The following is a 27,751-nucleotide window of genomic DNA, read 5'->3' as shown; positions in this document are numbered from 1 at the left end:
TGATTACACTGCATTTGCTTAAATGCTTGATTTGTACTGGAGGATCAATACTCAAGGGAAAATACCTTTGTCTTTCAACAGTAAGAGTACTTTGCTATTTAGCAGTGAAGTTAGAAAACTTATTATTGAGTCTTGGCTATTTCTTGGCAATTCCCACCCACAGACATTATATTCTTTACTCTTGTTTCCATTCTATAGAGCATCTGCTCTGTGGCAGACATAGTTGCTGTAGATAACAACAAAACCGCTGACACACAGCCCTTCCCTATTTACAGCATGCGCCTTACTATGCAATGACAATAACATGCTGACTTCTATAAAGATGGACCCTGAAGAAGTTTACTTACTAGGTCACCTCTTCATCAACTCCAACTATTTTAATAACTCCCCATCTAAATGGAGTTATGTATGAATCCTCTACCAATCTGATGGCCCTTATTAAAATGAACTTTCATGTGTCTGGTAAGTATAGAGTACAGAAGAAATGATAAAGGAAACAATTAGGTTCCAATCATAAAAATAATTTTATGTTGCAGCCCCATTCTCACAGAGCTTAAGATACAAGGAATTGTATCAGGAGTCATTAAGGTCCATGTTGTGATCCTTCCTCTCAAAAGTATGTGCTCCCAAATGTGAAACACATACCCTTGTTTAGCCTGGGAGAGGTTTGTTCTCTGTGTTCCTGTTCTGTATCATCTTTATTACATAATCTGTTTGCTTAGGTCTTATTACCAGATTGTCATCTCCTTGATGATGGGGGCCCTACAGGCACATGGCATGCAATTATACAAAGGTTAAAAGACATATTAAAAACAAAAAGCATTAGTACTTGACCTACTGAGAAGATACCCAACATAAGCCTGTCTAACAAGACAATTTCATCAGCTCCAATCATAAGACATTAGGAAGTTCTGCTACAGCCCTTGTCTGCTGCAAAAGTCATCTTTCTCTGCTCTAGTCTAATAAGCAAATCCACTCAAGGCTGACTACCTTCCTGTCATATTAGTGGCCAGTAAGGAGAGCAGTAACCTCAACGCTCTCACATTTCTCCTGACTCAAGCCTGGGGCCACCTGCTCCTATACATGCCTGCCACCACCCTGGGAGGTGAGTGATCTGGTCACCTCTAGGAACTGTCTTCTCTACCTGGAGATATTTGAGGTGACCCCCCAAGGCCAGGGGCCAGAGTGACTGCAATATTCTAAGCTTCTCTCTTACACAGATAATTTCTATAGCCCTAGGACCAGTTCTCTTTTAAAAGGCCTTTCAGTGGAAGGGCACTCCTCCCTTAGTACAGTAGTTTATTTAAATGAGGAATGTCCTTGACAGGCTTGGGTATTTCAATACTTAGTCCCCAGTTCGGTAGCACTGTTCGGGCAGGTACAGGTGGTGCAGCCCTGCTAGAGAAAGGACGGACTGTGGATGGGCTTTGAAAGTATATAGCCTTGTCCTACTTCAGTTTGCTCTTTGCTTCAGACTTCTAGCTAAGGACTCACACAAGCTTTCAGCTTCCTGTTGCAGCCACCATGCCTGCTGCTTTCTACTATGCCTCCCTGCCAGGATGGACCTGTCCCTCTGAAATCAAAAGCCAAAATAAACTCCTTCTGCAAGTGGCTTCTAGTCATGGTGCTTTAGCACAGAAAACAAAAAACTATATAATCGGTAACCCAGGATCTCTGGCCAAGGCAATTCTCTGGTGTGATCTGAAGGCCTGAAACAGGGTGGCCCTACTGCTCTTAACCTCTACAAAAGGGCTGACTTTTTTTTCTCTGGCAATCTCTGTTCTCACTGTGCACTGAGCAACAGGGCAGACACTTTTTTATACCTGTTCTAGTTTCATGACAAATACCATGACCAAAAGTAACCCATGGAAAAGCTTTATTTGGCTTACACAAGGTCACAGTACAGTCCATATCTAAGAGAAGCCAGGGCAGAATCTCCAGCAAGACTGTGAGCAGAAACCATGGAGGAACACTGCTTGTGGGCTTGCTCACAGGCTCATGCTAGCTTTCTCATACAGCTTAAGACCACCTGTCTAGAGATGAAACTAGCCACAGTGAGCAGTGGACCCTCCTCCATCAAATTAACAATCAAGACACGCTCATAGGCCAATCTCATCTACGCAATTCTCTCAGATGACTCTAGGATTATATCAAGTTAACAAAACTAACAAGGACAACACCCTACAGTGTGGGAAGTGAGTGTACCCCAGTTTGAATGAGCATTCATGACATGAACATTGTCATGTCAAGGATTCAATGCCTCAGATGGGAATGTCAAGGCCTTCCCTGGTCCTAGTATAGATGTTGACAAACAAATTTAGCTAAAATCAGTATGTGATAGAACCAAAGCTTCCTTGTCCAGATGACTACGTGACCAGGCTCTCTTAAAGCTATTCCCCTACAGAGAACCCCCACAAAGACTATCTAACCTGCTTCCCTGTTCATGTAAACAAAATGCATATCCAAGAAGCTAGTACATCTCCATCCAAATGCACGGCCCACCAGATCCCAGCTTTATGTTACTTATGTCTTTCTTAATCTCTTATAATACCCAGAAAGGTGTCTGTCTTTCTTAGTCTTCTACCACTCCCAGTACAGTTTCTAGACTCTGCTACACAGGCTAGAGTACTATAGTTTCTTTTTCTTCTGGCCAGACCTCCTGAGACTGATTTTGTTCATCCAAGCACTTGCCCAGAATGGACATCATACCAGGTTCAACAGTTCCATCTCCAAATGGTGCTCTGACAAGCCTATTAAGTCCCATCATGGGAATTGCCAGATCCTTTAAGCTTCCTGAGCCAGCTAAGAAGGCATTTTAAAGTATAGTTCTCTTTTGACAGTTCCCCAGAGCCCTTGCCAATGTTAACAAATGATAGGTAGGGATGGCCCTGTGTTGCCCCTGCTCGGTTCGAAGAAACTACTGAAGAAAACACCTCCAATTAGTTTCCTCAAACTGAATCGATTACGCTGTTGGAGGAATGGAAAACAGCTGCAAATGGATGAACAAGGCCCTACCAGGAACTTTCAGTCTGAGTTTGTCCAGAAAGAGTCTTCTTCACACCAACTCTGAGCAGCTGAATGATATACTGAGCGCAGCCAATCAAAAGTAACTATGACCTGTTATTATCACACAATTACCCGGTCTCTGGCCCCAAACAAATGTCCACCTAGCAAGTCTGCCCTCCTTTGCATGGCAGAGACTGTATTCAGGAGCTGCCTGGTGGGCTGTCCATCCTCTCTGAGGCAATTCTGCTATGCCTTTGCCTCCACTTTCTTGCCTCTGCCTACCTGATATGGGGGGAGGGGACGAGAACAATGGGAGTGGGGAAGTTCTCTTTTATTGAACCTTTTCCAGGGGACTAGTTTGTTAAGAAGGGTTAGGGTTAAAGTTAGGCTAAATTTTTAGTGGGTAGGAAATATCAAAAGCAGATGAGACAAAAAGCTACCATGGAGAAATAAACATGTTCAGAAACAAAACTAATTTCATTTGGGGTAAAACTGATGATCACTGGTAAAGCCAGTCAGGGTTTTCACACCAGGGACACACATACTAGTGACTTCTGGGAACAGGGCACAATCAAGAGCTTGCCTCCTCCACCTTACAGTCATGTCTGGACTTCAGAAAACACAGGAATCACGTTCCAACAGTACTTGTTTTTATAGGACAGCAGCAAAACTACAAACACTAAAACTGAAGCTTCTGGGGGGGGGCGGTGAGAAATGTTACAGAAGCAAAATACCATACAGTATATGGTATAAAAAAAGAAGTTACAACTGTCCAGCAAAAACCCTAAAAGCCAAGTTGGTCAAAAAATACAATGATAAGATAGTTTGTGTCCAACAAGAAAAAAAAGGACTTTGGACTAAGTAAATATTGCATAAAATGGATAGTATCCAAGTACTTACATAGACAATGTAGTCTTTTTTTAAAAGATTTATTTATTTATTATGTATACAGTGTTCTGTTGGTATGTATGTCTGCACACCATAAGAGGACACCAGATCTCATTATAGATGGTTGTGAGCCACCATGTGGTTGTTGGGATTTGAACTCAGGACCTCTGGAAGAGTAGTCAGTGCTCTTATCCTCTGAGCCATCTCTCCAGCCCGACAATGTAGTCTTATCATGTAAGTGTTAAAATGAGTTCAATGAAGTATTTGGTCTATTTAAGCAAGAGTAAATTTTAGAAAGATTTTTAGCAGAATTATTAGGGATTTAAAAACCTTACACTAATTTAAATCTTTAAACCTTAAAACTATCCAAAATTATAGATACAATGGAAGTTTTCTCTATCAACAAGAAAAATACTTGCTTAATCCATTAAACCAGTTTAGCTATACAACAGGATATTACACAGTGGCTTTAAAGGAATTAAGGAAAGAAGAGAGGTGCTTCTTAAGTAATGATAAAGTTAGTTCTATGAAGAAAGAAAGGTGTAAAATGAAGGGCAAGAGTATGCTAACAAATGTACAGAAGGTGAAAGAAAATAAGTCATTTGCCTTTGCCCCAAGTAAGCACAAAGGTGAAACATCTAGTTCCAGGTGCTGCCTACCTAGTCCTTTTGTATGTGTATGTGTTTAAAGAGGGGAGGAACAGCTGGGAAATGCAGACTAACACAAAAGAAACTTTGTTAATTTTTACATACCTATTTTTGCTCTTAAATCAGGGGATGTTTTAGCTTTCTAAAACTTAATGACCTGTTTAAGTCACATCATAGTATTAGCCTTGGAAAAGACCATCTTTCTGACAAACTGCAATCTAGGAAAATTTTAAATAGCTTTTGAGCCACAAGCTTAGAAATGAAAAGTTAGGATTCCTTAATGCCATGCTATGTAGCTACAGAGGCGTCCAGTCACAAGCAAGCTTTGTCTTCTACAGGGAAAGGCCCATCTACAATGAAGGCCAAGTCTTTTCAACTCTTAAATGTGATTAACCAGCATAGTTAAAACTGACTGGCTCTGTATTCTAATTCTATACTTGCCATTCTATGTTCTGTAACTCTCTATTATCCAAGTCCTTAAAGACAGTCACAGACAGGTATCTATGTAGCATATGTATAACCATGTTTAATTTGTTGGACTTCCATATAAACAAACAGAGTGGAAGGGCATAGAAAAGTGACGTTAACCTGAGAGCAAATCACAAAATAAGAGAATCATGAATGGCACTGAATAAAGGCAAGGGCTTGCTTTCTTTCCTCATTTTCTTCCCATTCAACTCAGTTCACCTCCCAGGAACTTAATTCTAGCAGTGACAGGTTGTGGGAAGTGATGTAGGGAACTGATGAAGGTTCCATTGGTTCCTGCTGTTTTGTTCAGAGCATCCCAGCCTTCTGCTGTTGCTGACGATTTACTGTTCCTCTGTTTTGGATTCCATGAAATCCTCTAGTGACCAATAAATTCCTTTCTGATTAAGCCAGTCAAAGTCAGTTTCACTATTTGTTTAAAAAAAAAATACCTTCTAACACTACACTTCTTAGAGGCTTCCTAAAGTACACACATTCTTTTACTTCTGAACTCTTGAAAGAAACCAATGATAACAAAATGCTTTTGCATCCTGTCTATGCTGCTTAATTTTATTTGTACTTTGTATTTAACTAGCAGCCCTAGAAAGAGTAAACTTCATACAAGAGGAAATTAAAACAGATGTGTAGTAAACAACAAAAGGGAGTTAACATTCAAATTGCCTCATGATGGAGCCCACAATGCCGCATACTCTTTGACACCAATACAGAAAATATTTATTATCCTACTTTCTAAAAGGGGATTAGAAGATTTCAATTCTCCCCTAAGCTGTATACTGTATCAGTGAGTCCTGAAATTTACACTTCCTTTTGCCAGAGGTATTATAATAGCCCTTTCAGAGTCACTCTACTTCCAGTTTATTCTGCTTCATGATTTCCACTTGCCCGATACCTATTAATATACAGATTCATGTTGAAAAAAAAAACCCACAACAGGTATTGCATTTGATAAAAATGTGTTTAAAGGAAGAAAAGAAATTAAATAAAAAACATGTCATTTTTATTTTCTTCCTGTGGTGCTGGGTACTGAACCTAGTTAGGCAAGTGTACTGCCACTGTGGATACATACCCAGGTACAGAACATGTAAATGAAGAACATGAGATTTATGTCCTGTTTACACTTATGAAGCACTGCCTTTAACTTACTTTGTGTTATTTCTAAAAAAGAAAATGAAATTACTTCTTTAAAATATCTATGACTTCTCTACAAAATCCCAATAAAATTATTAAAAGTATTTAGAATGGAATACTTGTATCAAGCAGTGCTGTGAAACTACTTGTATTTAATTTTTAGCCTCAGAAGGAACTGGTTTCATACAAGAGGAAATTAAAACATGTTTACTAAATTTCTCAGCCACAGCATGAAATACCACCTGAAGTGAATGAGTCCAAAAGCCAAACTGATTCACAATGGAGCCCACAATTCCATACCAAAAGAGAAGAACAGTAATAATAATAACCACATAGGGCGGGTTTACTTATCCAGGAATACAAGCTGCCTCAACCTTTTAAGTCTTCACATTAACAACAACAAAAGAACAAAGAAAAAATAATATAGTCATCTCAGTAACAACAAGAAAATAATAGGACAAAATTTAACACCTACTTATGACAAGACAGAGCTTCCTTAACTTGATGGAGGAAATCAGACACACGTTGCTTTGCCCATTTATACTGAGAAAATGTGTGCTCTACCACTTGAATTCTTATCACAAGTCCAGTAAAAATGATAAATGAAAGTGACAAAGATGAGAAAAAAAGTAAAATTCTTCATAGAGGACATGGTTATGTGGATTAAAAAATATAAAACTTACCCAAACCTATTACAACTAATTATTTTAGGATTCCCTGCTGCTAGGAATCAAACTCAGGTCCTCTTCAAGAGCTGCAAGCACTCTTAACCACTAAGCCATCTTGGTAGCCCACAGAACTAATTATTCAGTTTAGCTAGGTTAAAGGATACACAGTCAATACATTGTATAGTACTTCATATTAGTGAACAAAAACAAGATAAGTTAAATACCACCTACACCAACAATCAGCAATTTTTCAAAGTAAATACTGAGCTACTGTGTTTATAAACTAGAAAACTTGGCAATGTTATAATAGCTGCTCTCAACTGATAAGTAGATTATCACAATGCCAATCAAACCACTAGCTTCTGAAAAAGTCTGAGAGATGAATTTTAAATTTTAGATAGACATCCAAATCACCTAGAATTGCTAAGACAATCTAAATAGAAAAAAAAAAAAGCTGACTTACCATAACTGATTTTAAGATTCAGGATAAGTATGCAATAATCAAATTAATATACTAACAAAAAAATCGTAAAACACAAATTAAGGGAGCGAATTAAATCCATTAAATGAGAGACAAGGTTCCAGGACAACTCAATGAAGGAAAGCTTAACAAGCTGTGCTGTACTGAATGACTCAGCAAATAGAACAAACCTGAACCTGCAATGACAAAGTCCTACAGTCACCCCACAGGATTCTTTTCCTTAACTCTGTGTGAAAAGAACAAGGTGAATCATAAGACTAAACAGAAAAACTCAGGATCACAAAACTTCTAGGAGGGGACTATCATGGTCAGCATAGGCCAACTTCTCTTAGAAATAAAATTTTTTTTTTAATTTATTTATCCATTATGTATACAGCAGTGATCTGCCTGCATGTATGTCTGAAGGCCAGAAGAAGGCATCAGATCTCATTATAGATGTTGTGAGCCACCATGTGGGTGCTGGGAATTGAACTCAGGACCTCTGGAAAAACAGCCAGTGCTCTTAACCTCTGAGCCATCTCTCCAGCCCCAAAAATTTTTTTAAAAAAGAAAAAAATTAGTCTTTATGATATTAAAATGAACAGACAACTAAAAGACTGTAGAAGTGCACATTTCTAAGTTCTGCCTTATGTTCAAACACACAAAGAATGGCTACAAAGCATTACACACAGTAGATAAGCCAACCAAGAAAGAACAAAATGCCCAAATGGCCAACAGCCATATGACAGAGTGTTCAACATCAGTAGTCCTTAAGGGAGTACAAGTAAGAGTCACTTGAGACCATTCCACATTCACTACCACCAACCAAATCACAGCCCACACCAAATGTTGAAGAGAAATTAGCTCAAATTCACTGAAAAGTCAAAACTGGCAGGGCCACTGACTGACAGTTCTTTATAAAGATAAATTCACATCTACCCTTTGATAATACAATTCTCCCAGGTATTCACTGGAAACGAAAGATGTGCATAAACAGAAGAGTGTAACAATTATGGCAGCCTCTTCTGTAACAGTCAAAAACACTGTAAGCAACCCAACTCAAAATTATAAATGATTTAAATATGAGAATAAACATATATCATAGTATATTCATCAATGAAATACTACTGAGCAAAGAATGAAAACCTAGGTAGTAACATAGATGAATATCAAAATACGCTGAATGAAAAGGTCTAAGCAGCCAAAGTAATAATGACAGAGAAAGAAAACAACTGGAAAGAAACATTATTTGAGGCATTAGATACTCTTAAGCTTATTTTGAAGGTAATCTATATATAGTATAAGATATATAGCATATCACTTGTTAAACTTAATATTTAAGATCTGAATATTTACCTTTGTAAATAATACCTTAAAATAAATTTCTGCACGTGTGCAGTATGCATGTTTGCATATGTGTGCACATGGACACCAGAGGTTGACACTGAGTGACTTCTTCAATCCTTTCCCATTGTATTGAATGAGGCAGTCGCCCACTGCACCCTGAGCTTACTGACTCAGCTAGTCTAGCTAGCCAGTTTGCCTTGGGGATCCTGTTTCTATCCCCCACTTCTGTCACACACCTCCTCTCCCACCACACACATACCCTTACATGTGGGATTACTGATAGGCCAGCCCAGCTTTTATGTGAGTAGTGGGGTGCTGTGGACTATTAGTTTAAGATGTGTTACATTCATTTATGCTGTGGAATATTTGTTTAATGATGCAAAGATGTGTTGAATTCTTTTGTGTTGAATTTGTTTAACTCTGTAAACCTGTGTTATTTTGCCTGCCTAAGACACCTGATTGGTCTAATAAAGAGCTGACTGGCCAATAGGTAGGCAGGAGAGAGAAACAGGCAGAGATGGTGGGCAGAGAGAATAAATATGAGAAATCCAGGGAAAGGAGCAAGGAATTAGAAAAGGAGGACCCCAGGGGCCAGCAACCCAGCCCACCACAGAGTAAGAAGGAAAGATAGATATATAGAATAAAGGCAAAAGGCCCAGAGGCAAAACGTAGTTAAAGACAAATGGGATTTAAGTTAGAAAAGCTGGCAAGAAACAAGCCAAGCCAAGGCCAAGCATTCATAAGTAAGAATAAGTCTCTGTGTATTTTTTCTTTTTCTTTTTTTTTTTTTTTTGTCTTTTGTTCGTTGGAAACAAGGTCTTTCTATGAAGTTCTGGCTATCTTGGAACTTACTATGTAAACCAGGGTGGCCTGCAACTTAGAGATCTGCCTGCCTCTGCCTCCTGAGTGCTGGAATTGAAGCTGTGCACCACTATACCCAACGTGTACAGTTTAACTTTTAAAATAATGAGTGTCTTAATATGAAAGGGGTAAAAGCAAATCATACAACACTGACCACTTCTTTGATACATCCTACTTCAAAGTAACTAATTTCAAGAGAAGTTCCTTTTAACAATAAATATTAATCTATTTTTATTTTCTTTTTAGGAAAGACACATCACTCCTCACTTACCAGAAAAATGTACAAACTTGATTGAAAGTATATTGCTCTATCTTCTTCATCTGTTCATTTTCATTTTAAAATTAGGTATCTTTAAGAATACTCAGAAAAAGTATTTCTGCATTTGGTAAATATTTTAAAATGCCGAACATTTCAACAGGATAAAATAAAAGAATATTGGTCCTTATATTTGCTTGCTATTACATGGGGCTTAGGAACTATCAAGAACTATGAAGGACATACTGGGATGATGTCATTGTAAGAGGCACAACTTAGCATGTAGTACAATTTGGCAATGTAAAGTCAAATTGTAAAAGTTATTTTCCTTTAAGTAGACAGGCCTATTTCTTGGAAATTATCATTGTAAAATAATCGAAGTCTGTCATTGGATACATGCCAGTAATCCCAACAACTTGGAAAGCTGAGGCAGGGGAGTTACAGGTTCAAAATCAGCTTCCACTACCCCTCGCCCAACACACATTCATACCTCCCTACAACACAACTTTGTGTTAGAATGTTAATGTTTTCCCCAGGAAGCATTAAGTCCACATATTAATTATGACCTTTGTTAGTAACATGCTCACTGACATAAAATAATGTCCATAAAAGAATGGATGAGTGTGCCTCCAAGGTGTGTCAGCTGAGAGTAAGTGCATGTGTGGGCAATTATTTATTTAGTAATTCATGAATAACAAAATCTACTAATAAAATTTGAACAAAAATATAAGCACTATTTCTGCATAAGAGTTCACAGGTTATTACTACTTTGATCTTGACTTGACTCTGCAACCTCCCTAAGTGTGCACTGCTTAGTAGGAATGACAGATAAAGAGATTTCAAATGCTTAAGTAGTCACTATGTAAATAGAGTAAACAAAATGAGTTTTAGCAAACTTTAGTTAAATAAAATCAAAGTTCCTACAATGTTAGCATTAATCAAGTGTAATGATATAGCATGATGCATTCTTTCTGTACTCAGTCTTGAAGTCCAGAGCACATTTCACCTTAGTGAACATCTCAGCTCAATTAACCACCTTTCAACTGTCTAACAGCCACATGGCTAGTGGCTATCAGACACTGTATGGCTATCACCATAGTAAATCTTTAATACTGAGCACTAGTGGCCATCAGACACTGTGTGGCTATCACCATAGTAAATCTTTAATACTGAGCACTAGTGGCCATCAGACACTGTGTGGCTATCACCATAGTAAATCTTTAATACTGAGCACTAGTGGCCATCAGACACTATATGGCTATCACCATAGTAAATCCTTAATACTGAGCACTAGTGGCCATCAGACACTATATGGCTATCACCATAGTAAATCTTTAATACTGAGCACTAGTGGCCATCAGACACTGTATGGCTATCACCATAGTAAATCTTTAATACTGAGCACTGTTTTTAATGAGAAAGAAGTCATTTTTAAAATAAGTCACTTGACTGTTATCAGAGCCTTTCCAAAACTTCACAGCTGTGTATTACGTAACTTTCTGGATTACTTTGAGCTGTTTCCTAGCACTCTGTGAAGAAGCTTGTTTTTAGAAATGAACAGGTTGGGCTGAGAAAGCTTATGGAACAATACCAAAAGTCAGTTTAAAATGTTATACTAACATGAGTCCTCTGGTGATGTACTTGAGTACATGTATGAATCTAATTCTAATCTCCACATATTCCAGTGGTGGATTCCTGACAGCCAAATTCAATAGTCACTGGCTGGGCATGTATTATGAGCATAAATCTGGGCTACAAATGAAATTATAGTCAATACAATTAATGAAAGAGATAAAAAAGCTTCACAAACTCCCCTGTATCTTTCTCAAAAAATAGGAAAATATAATGATTATTAGATAGGTTCAAAAGTTAAGAGTTCCCTAAATGTGCTTCAAATAATTTTAAGAGTTCATACTGAAGAATGTTCTCTCATGTGGGATAAGGACAAGAATTACAATGAACTGTCTTCAGAAATCATGCAAACAGTAAGAATAATGGGAGTACTCATAATGTAAAAACTTCCTCAACCCAGAATTCTGTATCCAGCAAACTGTCCTTCAAAGGTAAAGGAGAAATAGTTTTTCAAACACAAATAAAGGGAATGTGCTATCAGTAAGACTGACTTACAGAAATGTTAAAAGTTCTTCAGAGTAAAAAAAAAAAAAAAAGGACCACTGCGATCATTAATTTTGATTGTCAACGTGCTGAGACTTGGAATCTTCTCCACAAAGGGCTGACTAACTGGCTCCATGGGTTAAAGGCACCTGCTGCCAAGCCTGATGACCTGAATTCCATCCCTGGAACATACATGGAAGACAGAATAAACTGACTCCCTCTGACCTCCACATCCACTGTGGCACACTCACCATGTCCCTCTCCATCCTCCAACACAAAGTAAGTTAAGTAAATGTAAAAAAAATTAGACTATTTATAAAAAAATAAGTCTAGGTGTGCCTGTGAGTTGTTTTCTAGATTAGGTTAACTGGGGTGCTATCTGCCCTAACCTGGGAGGCCTCATTCTATGGGCTGGGGTCTCCTGACACAACAAGGAGGAAGAAAGATGAGCAGCAGCATTTGCAGCACTGCTTTCTGACTGAGAAGGAACATGACCACCAGCCTTGAGTTCCTGCTCCAATGGTGGACTCTACCCTTAAGGGAGAAAACCAAAACAAACCCTTCTGTACATATATTGCTTATGATCAGAGATATAAGAAAAGGAACCAACACTGAGAGAGATGTATAGACTTTGGGTCTGGGCAAGAGCTTGTTTAAGTAGCTACATTAATATAGCTACATGATATTTTTTTATTTATAAATTATTTTCAATAATGTGGGCTTTTATTTTTTAAAAAACGAAAAGGAACCAAAACAGACAGAAATTCAAATATGTACAAAGGATGCTAAACAGAAAATGTAATGTATTATTTTTCTTATTTTTAATTGACCTAACAACAGATAATTTGATTAGTAAAAGAAACATTCAGTGACTACAGCTTTTGAATTGTGATTATAGCTTTTAAGTAAGTAAAAATAATGGCAGCTGGGGCAATTTAAATGAGAATGGTCCCCATAAGTTCATATGTCAATGCTTGGACCCCAGTTCGCAGAACTATTTTGGGAAGGGCTAGGTATGGCCTTTGTGGTAATGTTACTGGGGCTTTGAGGTTTAAAAGGCCAATGCCAGTCTTAGTCTCTCTCCTTCTCTCTGTCTTCAACTTGTCTCTAAGATGTAAGCTCTCAGCTACTGCTCCAGTACCATGCCTACCTGTCTGCTATCATGCTCTCCACCATGATGGTCATGGATTCACCCTCTGAAACTGTAAGCAAGCTCCCAATTAAATGCTTTCTTTATAAGTTGCTTTGGCCACACTGTCTCTTAATAGCAATAGAACAGTAACTAAGACAGCAGCAAATTTATATGGTGGTAATAGAAAAACTCTTTAAGGGCTCTCCACTGTCCATGAGGCAATACAGTGTTATGTGAAGCAGGACCTTGATAACGTGTAAATGTATACTGCGGTCACATGAAACCCAACATAGCAACACTACTATGGGTGTGGAGAAAAGCTGATGCCTAGAGCTCACTACCATGCCAGTCTAGCAGAAATGATGAGTCCTGGTTCAGTCAGATGAGCCCGATTCAGTAAAAAACAAGGTAAAAAGTGACTGAGAAAGACTCAAAGTAACCTCTGGCCTCCATACACACACAGCTACACAAAAATTTTAAAAAGCAATATTATCAAAAATTTAAGGCTAATTAAACTTTAGAATAGTTGGTATTAACTGAAAAGTCCCAAGCACACACACACAAAGCAAGAACAGAGTTCCACAGTGAAGACAAGATCGAGTCAAGAAAAACTGGCCTTAGGATACAATCAGTAAAGAAATACAATTATATTGTATCCCATATATTAAAGCTACAGTAAGATTAGCTTCCAGCTATAAAAACACAGTGCTGAAATGGCAAGTTAGATACTACAGATGAAGTATTTATGACAGACATAGACAGCCATTAGACATAAAATGAGAGGAAAACAAGGACTAGAACAGCAGTAATGTACAGCACAACCTTTAAGCAGTCCATGACACACGCCACTGAAGTCCATGAGGGCAGAGTGGCATTTAAAAACAAAGCCAGAAAAGTTTCCAAAGTTCGCAAACCAGTGTAAGCCCATATACCCAAGAAACAACCACCCACCACCACCCAGCACAAAAACATTAAGCAATCTATACAAAAGCACACCATTATCAGATCCCTTAAAAATACAACTAGTAACAGAAAAATCTGAAAAGTAGTCAGCAGAACAGATAGTATGTGTGGAACAAACCACTCTCCCACAGATATTATGGACAACTATTAGCATGCCTGCAAGAAATACATATCGGGAATAAAGACAGTGAGGCTGAGGAAGGAAGAATGCAAAACGATTCTAACCCCATGCTAAAGAAAGCTGAGCTGAAGTGGTGATATTAATTTCAGACAAGGCTGATTTTAGAGAAAAATATTATGAGGCACAAAGGAGGTCACTTTACAATGACAAAAGGGTCAATTCACCAAGACATAACAACTGCAAATATTTATACACCTAATAAAGTTTTAAAATATTTGAGGCAAAAAAATTACAGGAAGCTGTTTTATTCATAATTACAGTCAAAGAGCTTAGCAGGTAGAAAACTAGCCAGCGTAAAGCAGCCTTGAGCACTACTGGTCAGTTTGATACACTACAGAGTGAGGGGTATATGAGACCCCACTACAACAGTTCTTAGAAGAAAATATGTGACAATAAATTCCTACTTGAAAAAAAAATACTTATCTTATGTATATTTGCCTTAACGTATGTATATATACCATGTACTTGCAGAAGCTCAAGGAGTTCAGAAGAGGGTACTGGATCCCCTAACACTAGAGTGACAGGCAGTTATGAGTTGCCATATGGGTGCTAGGAATTGAACTCAAGTCTTCTGCAAGAGCATTTAGTACTTTTAACTGATAAGGCAGCTTTCCTGCCCCAAACTTACTTTTTAAAAGTAAGAATATAAGCCATTGAGAAGCTTCTGTAAGGCAAAGGACACGGTAAATAAGACAAAATGACAGCCTACAAAATCAGAAAAGATCTTCACCAAACCCACATCTGATAGAGGGTTGATCTCCATAATATATAAAGAACACAAGAAACTAGACATCAAAATACCAAATAATCCAATTAAAAAATAGGCTACAGAGCTAAACAGAGAATTCTCAACAGAAGAATCTCAAATGGCCGACATTTAAGGAATTGTTCAACATTCTTAGTCATCAGTGAAATGCAAATCAAAATGACTCTGAGATACCACTTTACACCTGTCAGAATGGCTAAGATCAAAAACAAAGTTGACAGTTTATGTTGGAGAGAATGTGGAGCAAGGGGAACACTCCTCCACTGTTGGTGGGAGTATAAACTTGCACAGCCATTTTGGAAATCAGTATGACGACTTCTCAAAAAATTGGGAATCAATTTACCTCAAGACCCAATGATACCACACTTGGGTATATACTCAAGGAATGCTCAATCATATCACAAGGATATATGCTCAACTATATTCATAGCAGCATTATTTGTAATAGCCAGAACCTGGAAACAACCTAGATGCCCTTCAACTGAAGAATGAATAAAGAAAATGTGCTACATATACACAATGGAGTACTACTCAGCAATAAAAAAGAATGAAATTTGCAGGCAAATGGATGGAAATATCATCCTAAATGAGGTAACCCAGATTCAGAAAGACAAATACAGAATGTACTCACTCAAAAGTGGGTACTAGATGTAAAAGCAAAGGATAACCAGACTACAACCTACAGCTCCAGAGAGGCTAGATAAGAGGATAGGATAAGACAAGAGGACCCTAAGAGGGACGCATAGATCGCCCTGAGAAGGGGAAATAGATGAGATCTCCTGGGTAAACTAGGGATGGGAGTGGGCAATAGGGGGTAGGGGGTAGGGGATGAGAACATAAGAAAACAGGATGGTCAAGCTAGAACAGGGATGCAATGGGAGAGCAATGAAAGAGATATCTTGATAAATGGCTACATCATAGTGATAGGGAGAAACCTGGTGCTAGGAAAGTTCCCAGGAATCCACAAGGATGACCCCAGCTAAGACTACTAGCAATAATGGAGAGGTTGCCTGAGCTAGCTTACCCTAGTAATCAGATTGGTGAATACCCTAACTGTCATCACAGAGCTTTCATCCAGTAACTGTTGGAAGCAGATGCAGAGATCCACAGCCAAGCACCAGGGCGAGCTCTGGGAGTCTAATCAAAGAGAGAAGAGGAGGGATTATATGAGCAAGGGAGTTCAAGATCATGATGGGGAAACCTACAGAGACAACCAAACCAAGCTAGTGGGAACTCATGAACCTTTTAGACCAACAGCTGAAGTGGTCCCATGGTACTGGACTAGGCCCTCTGCATAAGCAAGACAGTTGTATAGCTTGGTCTGCTTAAGGGGACCCCTGGCAGTAGGATCAGGATCTATCCCTGGTGTATGAGCTGGTTTTTTTGGAGCCCATTACCTATGGTGGGACACCCTGCACAGCCTTGATGCAGGGGGAGGGGCTTGGACCTGCCTCAACTGAATGTACCAGGCTTTGCTGACTTCCCATGGGAGGCCTTACCTTCTCAGAAGAGAGAATAGGGGGTGGGTTAGAAGAGGGGATGCTGGGGGGGGGTAGTGGGAGGAGGGAAGAGAGGAGGATCTGTGGTTGGTATGTAAAATGAACAAAAAAATTTCTTAATAAAGAAGAAAGAAAAATTAATATAGGCCATAAGTCAGTTTAATAATTGCTACCTTATGAAAACCTGGAAAATGCAAAGTAAGCACAGGGAAATAATAGTACCAGAACAAAAATTAATAAAATAGAAAACAAAACTATAGAAATCAAATCAATGAAACTAAAAGCTGATTATTTTAAAAGAATAACCTAGACAAACCTTTTACCAGAATGACTGGGTGATAGACAGATGATGCTGGGGTCCCTTTAAAACAATCCAGGAAAGGTTGAGGCGAGTTATAGAACAATCAAGACAGGCTGTCTATCTGTTGATCGCCATGGTACATGTTAGATTTTTTACTCTAGCCTATTTTTCATTCATGTAAGACCCCATAATAAAAAAAAAGCACGAGATAGATAAATCTGTTCTTCACAAAACCACCTAGTGATTCCTTTTCGATAAGATGCATATACATATGTAGGTATTCACAAAAAAAGGATGGGACTCAAGCCACTGAGAAGAGCTTAATGTGGAACCTAATCATACTAAGGAAAACCAGGAACTCTGTGCAATGCAGTATGTGTACACACACATATATATTTAAATACTATTTAAACAAGCTATCTGAGCAATACTCTTGTACTTAAAAAAACGACTAGTGCATAAGAAAATTACAAAATTGTAAAGGAAATTCAGAGTTTTAATTATCAACTTGGCACAATCTACAATCACTTGAGAAGAGAGTCTAGATGAGGGACTGACTAGATTGGTTTAGCCCTGTGGGCATATCTATTGGGACAGTCTTAATTATGTTAATTGGTATGAGAAGACTGTCTCAAAGTAGGTGGCACCATTCTCTGGGTTTGGGTCCTGAATTAGGGTAGAGTAGAGGAAGCAAGCTGAGCAGCTAGAGTGCATGCATTGATTTCTCTCTGCTCTTGACATGGATCTAATGTGACTAGCTGTTCTAAATATCTGCCGACTTGACTTCCCTGCTAGGATGATGTTATCTAAACTGTGGTCTAAAATAATTCTTTTTCCCTAAGAATGCTTTTTGTCGCAGCAGTAAGAAATGAAACCAACAGGAAGCCTCAGTGTATCAGTTCTTTCTAATTAACCTAAAATCCAATGCTATTATAAATCAAAACAGGGGTTGAGGAGTTAGCTCAATGGTAGAGCACTTGCCTAGCAAACGCAAGGCCCTGGGTTCGGTCCTCAGCTCCAGAAAAAAAAAAAAAAAAAAAAAATCAAAACAACTATTTTCTGGTAATAGGTAGAAAGAACATAGTTTTCCTTGGTACTAAGTACAAGCAAAATCAAAGTCATAGGAAACACTGAGGTAAGAAAAGCCTTACTCTAATCCAGCTCTATCATCACTGTACAGCTACACTCACTGAAACTGTGTACTAGACAGGCCAGCAGGCTAAAGAAAACAGAAGAGAATGTAAAATTAGTTTTAAGTACACCTGGAAACTCAAAGGACTGTTTCAAACCGGCAAAAAAGTATAAATTATTAAATATATTTAATCAATTAATTAATTAATAAACTTGATGTAACAAGTTAGTTCACACCAAGGTCCTAGATCTGTGTCTTATTTCAACAGTGTTTCTACAGAAACACTCCTGGAGACTCCCTCCTTTAAACTTTCAACTGCCTTCTGAATCTCTCCAGCAGTGCCTTCTCACCAGCCCCAGAAACGGTAACCACCACCTATCTGTGATCATCTCCTATACTGTCAATCACCCATGACCAGAGGTGGAGGCACAGTAAACTGCCTGGTTATTCTGAACTTTCAGGAACCCTACAGCTGCCTTTCTCCAGGCAACAATTTCTTTCAGGCAATACAGTTCTAGATGAATGGGTCACTTCTTCCTAAACTCCTGAGAAGAAAAGACGGCTCCAAGATTGTCTATACAAGATGGAAAACTAGCTCCATAGTTGGGCTGTGCAGGAGGTACAGAAGCTTTCTCAAGATTAAGTGGGGGTAAAACCAGAGCCCATGGAGATGGCCCTAGGGAATAATAAACAGAACCAAGGCTTTCTGGACCTTCTTGTCCTGGGTTCTGCCCTAAGGATCTCTCATCTTTGTGACTTCCACAAGAGCCACTTCTGGATGAGGAGATGAAGCTTATTAATAAGACAGGGTTGGCAAGACCCCATTTGTCTCTGGGGAAGTTTGAGAAACAAACCTCAAGTACTACCAGAAGTCCTGGAGGTCTACCAGAGGCTCCTGAACTCAGTAGCAGTCAGCTGATGTCTGAACCTCTCCTGCCACTAAACAACTTTATAAGTGTCCTGGAGTGCCTCACTCACAAACCTTGAACCAAATGAAAATAAAGCTTTTGAAACAGGGGGGAAGCTATAAGAAGATAATACCCATAGGAAAATTTAAGATTTATAGAGTGACCACAAACATCAAGATAATTCTAACAAAAGGTAAACAGTAAGTTTCCAAAATACTATGACATGAACTATTATCCAGTACTCATAAACAGTTCTTCCAAATCACTAAGAGAAAAATGAATGGCCTAAGAACAATATGCATGCTCAACAGATAGCTGTTCACTTTCACAAGAACTACAAATACAACAATGAGACTCTTTCATCAGCAAGACATTTTTTAAATACCCGGTGCTGATGAAAACGTAGCTTGTAACAACTGTTTGGAGGGCAGTTAGGCAGTTATCTACCCTCATGGGACTTTTAATGCGTGTGTCCTAGTTTTCTTCCTTACAACTTATTTTATATAAAAACTGGAAAGAACACATTTGAATGTTTATTACATTACTGAACCTTTCTTTTTATGGATATTAGGCTGAATTGTGTCCTCCAGAAAGCTACCTTGAAATCCTAACCCTCATACTTGTGAAGTAATCCTACTTGGAAGAGGGATCTTTAGAAATATAACCAAGATAAAATAAGGTCATTAGGGCAGCCCCTACTGCAATATGACTGGTGTCCTTATAAAGGAGAAGACAGAGTGAGTACACCATACCATGTTATTTGTACAGGCAGAGACTGGAGTCAAGGAACCTTAAGGATTGCCATTAACTGCTATAAGCTAGAAGAGAGGTATGAAATATTCATTCTCAGTTTCTTAGAAGGAACAAACTCTGTTAGTACTTTGATTTTAGATTTTTAGGTCCAGAACAATGAGAATAAATTTGTTCTATAAACTACCTGGTTTGTGGTATTTTGTTATAACATCTGTAGTATTATCAATAAAGACTAATAAACCACATATAACTGTAACTTCATATAATGTGGTAATACAGCATTAAATGCAAGAATAAAAAGAATGCAGTAAGAATAAATAGACAAGGAAATATACCACTAACATAAAAAAAGGTAAGTTGAACAGTATGTAAAACACCGCTTTTTGGATAAACTAAGCATCTCTCTAGTCCTTCAACTCATTTGGAAAAACCATTCTGATTGTTAATCTTAACTGTCAACTTCACGGGATTTGGAATGATTTTGGAGAGACATCCTAGGCATCCCTGTGAGGGCATTTCCAGACCCAGATAGGGAAGAAGCATACTAAATGAGCAGCAACATCCAAGGGCTTGGGGGTCTCCAACTGAATAAACATGACAGAAGGAGAAAGCAAGCCAAGAACTGGCATGTGCACACGTGTCCTCACCCTTACTGCCTTACCGGTAGGTCGGCTACCACAGCTAAAGCTGCTCTGACTGACGTGCCTTTCTAGGATAGGCTGAAACCTCAAACTGTTAGCCAAGATAAACCTTCTGTGCTGCAAGGTGCTTTGTCAGGCATTCTGTCCCAGCAACTGGAACAGTAATATGCCATCCTTCTCCAACGCTGGCCAAGCCAAACAAGGCCTAGTCTGGTCCCTCAGTAACCCTGGAACCTTCTAGACTTCAATAATCAATACTATGTAAAAGACTTAATCTTTTTTTTTTTAATCTGGAACTACAGGTCTGGTAAGTACTTTCTAAATAGTTCTAACTTCTTTAAACCTAAGATAAATGTTTAACTTTGTAAATAAAGACTTTTAAACTGTTACTAAACATCTAGCTTTGTGATACTCCCAATACATTAGCATGTATTCTTAGACTTCTTTTTCATTTCCCCTTTGCTTCAATCTAGCAAATCTTCAATAAGCATTTCTTTTAGATATGATTCCTTTAGTAAATCTTCAATGACAAGTCAAAAATTAGTCTAAATGAATTAATACTACAACATAACCCTAGAGTCTAGGATACTGAATTAAATGTTAATAATAATTAAAATAAAAACTTAACTACCTTTCACTTGACTCTACCTTCTAAAGTGAGTTTTCCTATTTTTGGCCATCCTAAGATTCCAGAACCTGCCATATGCTAGGCAAATTACCACTGTGTCACACACAACACTAAATTAAAAGTGAGGTTGGAGTTTTCTATTTATTTGTTCACTATCATTTATCACCATTAAAATGATGGAATCATCTACGACTTCTAGGAGGACTAACAGTGATGCAGTAAATAAACATGAGATTTATTTCTGTTATATAGCATTTATGAATACAGTTGAAGATGTCAAACAGCTTCTAATTAATAACTAATAGCAGTTAAAGAGTTGCTATTTTAGGTTATTAGTAAGCTAGTAAGAATTACATTTACAAATTGCAGTGCATACTTTATAAAGGTGAATAAGAATGTATTGAGTTGTGTTCCCTCCAGAATCTTTATAGTAAAAATGAGTTGCATTCATAATACTAGGTTATCACATATGGGGAAAAAAGCTGTGACTTCTAGACCTACAAAATATAACAAAGCCTAACTCTATCTGCTCTTTTAAAATTATTTCTTACCTAAAATTGAAAAGGCTAGCATATTTCCATTAAAATCCTTTATTTAAAATATGTGGAATATGGACAGAAATAAAATAAATGAGATACTATCAGCATATGTTTCATCTGAATCTTACTCTTCCCAGTTTTTATAAACTTGAAATAAATCATGCTTTATGCCCTGAAGGTTAGGCTGTGATGGCACTTATCAGCAATCCCATAACTCTGGAGCTGGAGGCAAAAGATCAGAAATTAAAGTTCAACCACACCAACATTGCAAGCTTGAGGCTAGACAGAGGCCTTTTCTCAATAAATACACACATATTGTTTCTAAAGGCTACAATACTGGCTTCAGCAGCACTACAGGTGGAATTCCTCTCTTTAGGGCACTTCCAACAGATTCTAAGATGAGTGATAATGAAGTTCCTAGCCAAATCTGCTAATTTTTTTTTTTTTTTTTTTTTGGAGCTGAGGACCAAACCCCAACCCCAAAGTCTGCTGAATTATTCTAGTAAACTTCATTTTATTTCTAGACGGGGTAAGTTGGTATTAACCGTTAAGTAGTAGTTTTTACACTAAATAAAGGGTAACTTTTGCAATGATGTATTTTATATAAAACACCCAACACTGTGCCATAAAGAAGAGAACTGGCCAAACAGTGGCAGAACTGGTGGGTGGGGGGATGGGCTTAAAAGGCTCAGAAACTCTTCAGAGAGGTGTATTCAAAAGCTCATCTTTATAGACTTCATACCTAACTTTAAACAAAATTGTTAGAACTGATTTACCTAAATCAAAGCAATTTTTACCCTAAGATCTCCTTGCCATCAATGGGAAATGTAATAGACAAACATTGAACAGTATCAATAACAAAAATCTTCATATGTGTCTACAAATCCTGAAGTATTTTCATAGGTGGTAGTCATTCTTAGATGACTTACGTAACTATGGAATTCTCTAAAACCCATTAGTAAGACCCTTTTAGAGATCTAGATGCTTGGGTTGAGAAATGTGCCCACTCTAAGAACTAAAAATGACCAGATTTCAAGTAGGCTATATTCTCCCCATCGCCTCTGCTCATGTAATCTACACTGCATCATACTTTGGTGCTCACCTTCTTCCTACACCAGAGGAGGGCATTTTTCATGGTTGTATATTACAAATCCAGTGAATTTCAGTGTTTTCTCTCCTCACTGCTCAAGGTCAAAGGCATTTCCCACTGTCATTCTACCACTATGGCCTTAATTCAGGCCATCTTCTAGAAAATATCTTTTAAATATATCTCTGCCTCTACATCTATTTAAGAACTGCTACATACAAGGTGTGGCTTAAACAAAACAACTTTAGACAGCTACTCCTACCACCTATATTAGCTTAGCAGGGGAATGAAACCATTTTGCTTAATAAAGAAAGACTGAACTCCAGGTAACATCTACCAAGAGTATGACTTTTTTTCAACTTGATCAAGCAGTTAAGAAATGCTGACTAGGTTCCTTAGGCTGAATCAAATGAGTAATTATAATTATTCAACCACGAAGTATTCATTCACCTGTGATAGATGTGAAAATTATAGAAAAGTACCAAGGTGTTAGGTCCATCTCTCAGAACTGCATACAAAGTGGGGAAACACAATTTAACTAATGAATATGAGTAATAAAAACAAGGGCTGAGGAAGTAAAGGAAATGAAGGTAAAAAAAAAAAAAACACTAATTAATTAAAAAAATTCTAAGAATCACTAATAGTGAAAACAAGACAAAACAGAACCAAACCAAACCAAAAAACCAAAATGGACGAGTATGGTAGGAAAAAAATGGCAAACCCTCAGCAGCCTCAATCCATTTAGAACAAACAGGGTGGGACAGAACTGGCTACAGGTTTTATTTTCCCCACTCCCTCCCTACTTATTTGAGACTACACATATTAAAGTCCACATGGCAAGAATTACACAAGTTAGCTATCACCCTACTTGAAAATCAACAAAACTTCACAATAAGATAAGTGAATGTTGCTGGGCACAGTGTGCACACCTTTAATCCCAGCACTCTGGAGGCAGAGGCAGGTCTCTGTGAGTTCAAGACCAGCCTGGTCTACAGAGCAAGTTCCAGGACAGCCAAGACACAGAGAAACCCTGTCAAATAATAAGTGAATCTTGCTTCTTAAAATTTGAGACAATAATCCAGGTAATGATATCATCAGGAGTATTAACCCAATGTTAAGTTATAACACATATTCACATATTACATTTAACTTTAAACGAAATTAATTTACATAAAGTCTTAACTATTCAAACTATACCACAACAATAGATTTCTAAGATTCACTTCCTCCATAAAACCAATTGTTTCCAGCGAATGAGATATGTATATTTCTACATACCTTTCTGCTCTCCTTTAATGTCTGCCTTTACTGCAATTCCCTCCCTTTACCTTCTGCATCTAAGTGGGACTTAGCCATTCTGGGAGTCTTTTTAATCATACTTGAATCCTCTACCCAAAACTGTTTTAATTCAGCCCTCCTTGGTATTTTATGGGGGCATCTATAAACACCTGTGGGATCTCCTGCCACCCCTCTCATTGCCCACAGCACATTTCTATACTGCCTCCACCTTACCCAAGTATACTCTCCAAGTCAAACCTGGTCTGCAGCTCCCCACTCATAGTGCTCCCTCCCTCATCTATATCTGCCTCTTAGTTATGAAATCCATCTTGACTAAGAAATGCTGTACTAAAAGAACCTGTTCTAACTTTACTCACAAAATACAAAGTCCATTAAAAGCAAGCCCATTATCGCCAATGGGATGTCCAATGTTTCCAACGTGACATGTTTAGAATTAGCCATCAGAAATGGACTTCTACTCTAAAGCTGTAATGCACATTTGAACCTTTCCACAAAACTTAATAAAAACAAATGACCAAGCTCTACCTCAGACCTAGAAAATGTAATTATCAAGAAGTTGAACCTAACCACACACATCTAATAATTCCTACCATGATTCCAACACATACACAAATGTGAAAATACAGGCAAAACCTTTGTTCCCTATAAACTCTCTTAATTTTCCAAGTACTTTCATATCCTTTATCAACCTAATTACTACCCATTAATCTTATTCAGGTATTGCCCATTTTATAAAGCTTTTCCTTATGTACTCTCCACTAGGGTTCTCATCCTTTTATAATAGCTTTTCAGATACTTCTATATACTCCTAACCAACACAACCACTCCATGAGATAGCATTCTAATCTGACCGGTAGGAAAAGCAAATATAGAACAGAAGGGTTAAGGGCCTTGTCCAAAGAGATCCTAAGCTTAAATCCACATTTCATGACTACAAGGCTATAGTTCTGCTTGTGACAGGCAACTCTTGCATATTTATTCTTAAGAACTGACTTATTCATCAGTTTACATATTGTTTCCCTCATCGGATACTAAATTCCCCAAAGGGAAGCATCAATCTTGATTTTTAACCTCAACATTCAATTACTCAATACATGTTTGTTCGATCAAACAAGGAATGAAGAACTTGCTTATAATCTGGCACCACAGAACTAGTTTCATTTCTTGACTTCACAGATAGAGCTCTGAATGTATCACATCAGCTTACTACATTTGATCTGACCTGTACATTTATTGTTCGATTTGAGACAATGCATTTCACTGTTGTTTTAAACAAAAAAAGAGAGCAAGGCCTACAGAGATTATTCCAAAACATCGTTTTTACATTGCTCTCTATTAAACCAAAGTCTCCAAATTTTAGTTAATTTTCACAATAATTTCATCTTACAAGAGAAGGCAACAATGTGGTTTTAAATTACTGCAATTCAAAAGGTAAAGTTGATTAATAATATATGTAAAGAAATTGAGCACTGAATACTTGTAACCGATTCAGCAACCCACTTATGCTTAGACAGAGAGCCATGCTATCTCTGTCTATCAAAATATACTCCCACATCTGTCATTTCCTTGAAACCCTGGGTAAACACCACAGTTCAGCTCTGAGCAATGAGTACACTAGCACAAAAATGCAATGTCCTCCACGCCTGAAGTTCATGGGCCTGGTATGTGAACACAGTAAGCTACTTATACTAAATACTAAACGAAACCAGCAAAAGTTGACCTTTTCCCTGTTTGCAGGCAGCTCACGTTAAAAAAGCTGGAGACTGTCCTAAACTGAAAACATGCAAAAAAATTAATGCTTTAAGAAACTTACATTTTAATGGTATTAGTTTTATGTAAAAATGAAGTAGTTATTCCTTTAACACCACTTTGATAACCAAATCATTAAGAGGGGGAAAAAACCCTCACGAAACATGATGTAGTGGAAAGTACAAAGGGACTGGACATACAGTTCCAGTTACATTCCTAAATTACTGTGTGACTTGGGGCCAAGGGCTCCATTTTCTCATTTGTTTAAAATACTATATAGAAGGAAGGTCTTCGTTCACCTTTAAAGTTGTCTCCCCATCTTTTTTGTTGGTTTTTTTTTTTTTTTTTACCATTGTTTGCTACTTTGGTTGTGGACCTAGTGTTCTTTACAGTCTAAATTTTAGAACAAGAAATACATCTTAAGTACTGTGGAATGATTTAGTTTCCAAAAGTAGATACAAAGAGTAAGCTCATAAAGTTAACAATTAAGCTGGTAACTTTCCAGAAATTGTCTACTCTTAACTTCTTAAGCAGGTGTAGTGTGATTTGACATACCTAACATTGCTAAGGAAAAATATAAAGTGGTCCTGCTCAGCTGAAACTTCTCTGCGCGTGTTTCCTGGGAGTCAGGGGCACACACTCGGCGGGTGCTAGCCAAGGGACTAGCCAGCATTTCAACAATCCCCCTTTCAACTCAAGAATCACCTCCGTAAGATCAAGATAAGGCCTTCACCAGGGAGAACCTTCCCAGACCCAGAAGCGCCTGCAGCCGACGTGATGAATGCTTCCGTCAACAACAAGCATTCCCCTTCCCACAGAACTGCTCGCTCCCAATCAGCCAGCCGGGGTTGGGATTGGCCCCACAGGACCAAACTCAGAATCACTTTTGACTCCAATGGCCAAGAACTACTAGAAATTGCGGCTTCTCTACGCATGGCTGCGGAGAGCGGCACCCCTTCTTACCAATGCAAGGGGGAGAAAAAAAAAAGCAAAAAAACAGTGGGGCGGAGAACAGAAACTAGGCCTAGGCGTAAAGGCTGGAGAAATAAACCCCGTTTCTTTGCAATGGGGAGCAGGCAAAGTATTTCCTGCCCCTTGCTCTGATCTGGTGTCCATGAACCTGCACTCCACTTTTATCTTCTCCTGGAATCCTAAAGGGCGATCGAAAATCCGATGCGCTTCTCTCCCCATCTATTTATTCACTCCTAAGACCTCTAAGCATTGTTAAGGAAGACAGCCCAGACCCAGAAGTAGGAAGTAAAGCAAGGTCCAGTGCTGGGATCCTGTTCTGAGATTTAAGCTGCTGATGCACGAAGAAAATTCCCTTGTGGTCTAGAGTAAAGTTTGAACCTGCTGCAAGGGCGCGGACCCCGACTTGGACTCCTGGGCCGGCCTGCAGAGGTGACACTCCCTTGTTCTCCAGCAGCTCCGGAAGGCGGCTCCTGGCAGGGCCGGCCTGCACCCGGGGAGCAGGGCGAGGGCAGCACCAGGGCCCCGGGAGGCTGGAGGCCTGGCCCGCAGCGGGACCCCCGGCCTCGCCGCGCCCGCCCCGCTTCTCTCCCTCCTCCTCTCCAGTGCCCGCAGCCCGAACCCGCCAGGGGACGTGGGGGAGGTGGCGACAGGGGTCCCGGCCACTGACCACACATTTCTTGCCGAGGAAGGAGAAGAGCGACTCGTTCTCCTGCGGGGTGAGCAGCAGGGAGCCGACGTTGGTGACTCTCCGCGGAGGCTGCTGGCCCGAGCTCATGGTGCCGCCGGTGGGGTGGAGCGTCCAGGGCTGTGTCCTCCGGAGGTGGGCGAGCACTGGGTCCCCACTCGGGGTGACAGGGGCGCGCGCGGGCGGGCGGTCACAGGCGCAGCATCCCGCCGCTGCCCCGGCGGGCGCGCGGAGGCCGAGGGAAGGGGCTGACGGCGGGCGCCCGCGCGCCCACAGCGAAGCTCCCGGCTGCCGCCCGGCTCGGCCCGGGCCGGATGGTCGCTGTCCTCGCACTCCGGCGGCGGCGCCGAACTCGCTACTCCTCCAGTGCTCCGGCGGCGGCGGCGGCGGCTGCCGCACAATCCAACATGGCAGCGGGGGCAGGCGAGACCACGGGACGCGGGGCGCGGGGGAGCGCGCCGGAAACTCGGCGCGGCCGGACACCCCCCCCCTCCCTCGCTTGCTGCGCGCCGGGGCGTGTCCCGGCCAGGCCCCGCCCCCTTCCGGGAGCCGTGAGGCCGGCGCCCGGCTCCGCGGGGATGGGGGTCCGGTGGTGGGCTCGTCCCGGGGGCCGCCGCGCGCGTGCGCAGACTCAGGCCGCGGCGGCGATGCGGG

General features: G+C 39.5%; 1 protein-coding gene across 3 annotated transcripts in view; it reads right to left on the bottom strand.

Moving 5' to 3' along the window:
• The window catches only part of Wasl (WASP like actin nucleation promoting factor), a 57,731-nt gene extending 30,211 nt beyond the window's left edge, over positions 1-27,520 (bottom strand). For 2 of the 3 annotated variants that reach the window (XM_028872972.2, XM_028872973.2), the window contains exon 1: positions 27,080-27,520. In XM_028872972.2, the coding sequence (XP_028728805.1) occupies positions 27,080-27,187 (108 nt within the window). In that variant the 5' untranslated portion in view covers positions 27,188-27,520. Of the gene's footprint in view, positions 1-7,286; positions 7,648-27,079 lie in introns of those variants that run through there. The other variant, XM_037203481.1, reaches the window with a different exon arrangement.
• Between the last annotated feature and the right edge of the window lie 231 nt (positions 27,521-27,751).

The sequence above is a fragment of the Peromyscus leucopus genome, chromosome 3, assembly GCF_004664715.2.
Source record: "Peromyscus leucopus breed LL Stock chromosome 3, UCI_PerLeu_2.1, whole genome shotgun sequence".
In the NCBI taxonomy this organism is placed as follows: Eukaryota; Metazoa; Chordata; class Mammalia; order Rodentia; family Cricetidae; genus Peromyscus; species Peromyscus leucopus.
The sequence above is the reverse complement of the archived record's forward strand: the minus strand, read 5'-3'. Positions and strand labels throughout refer to the sequence as shown.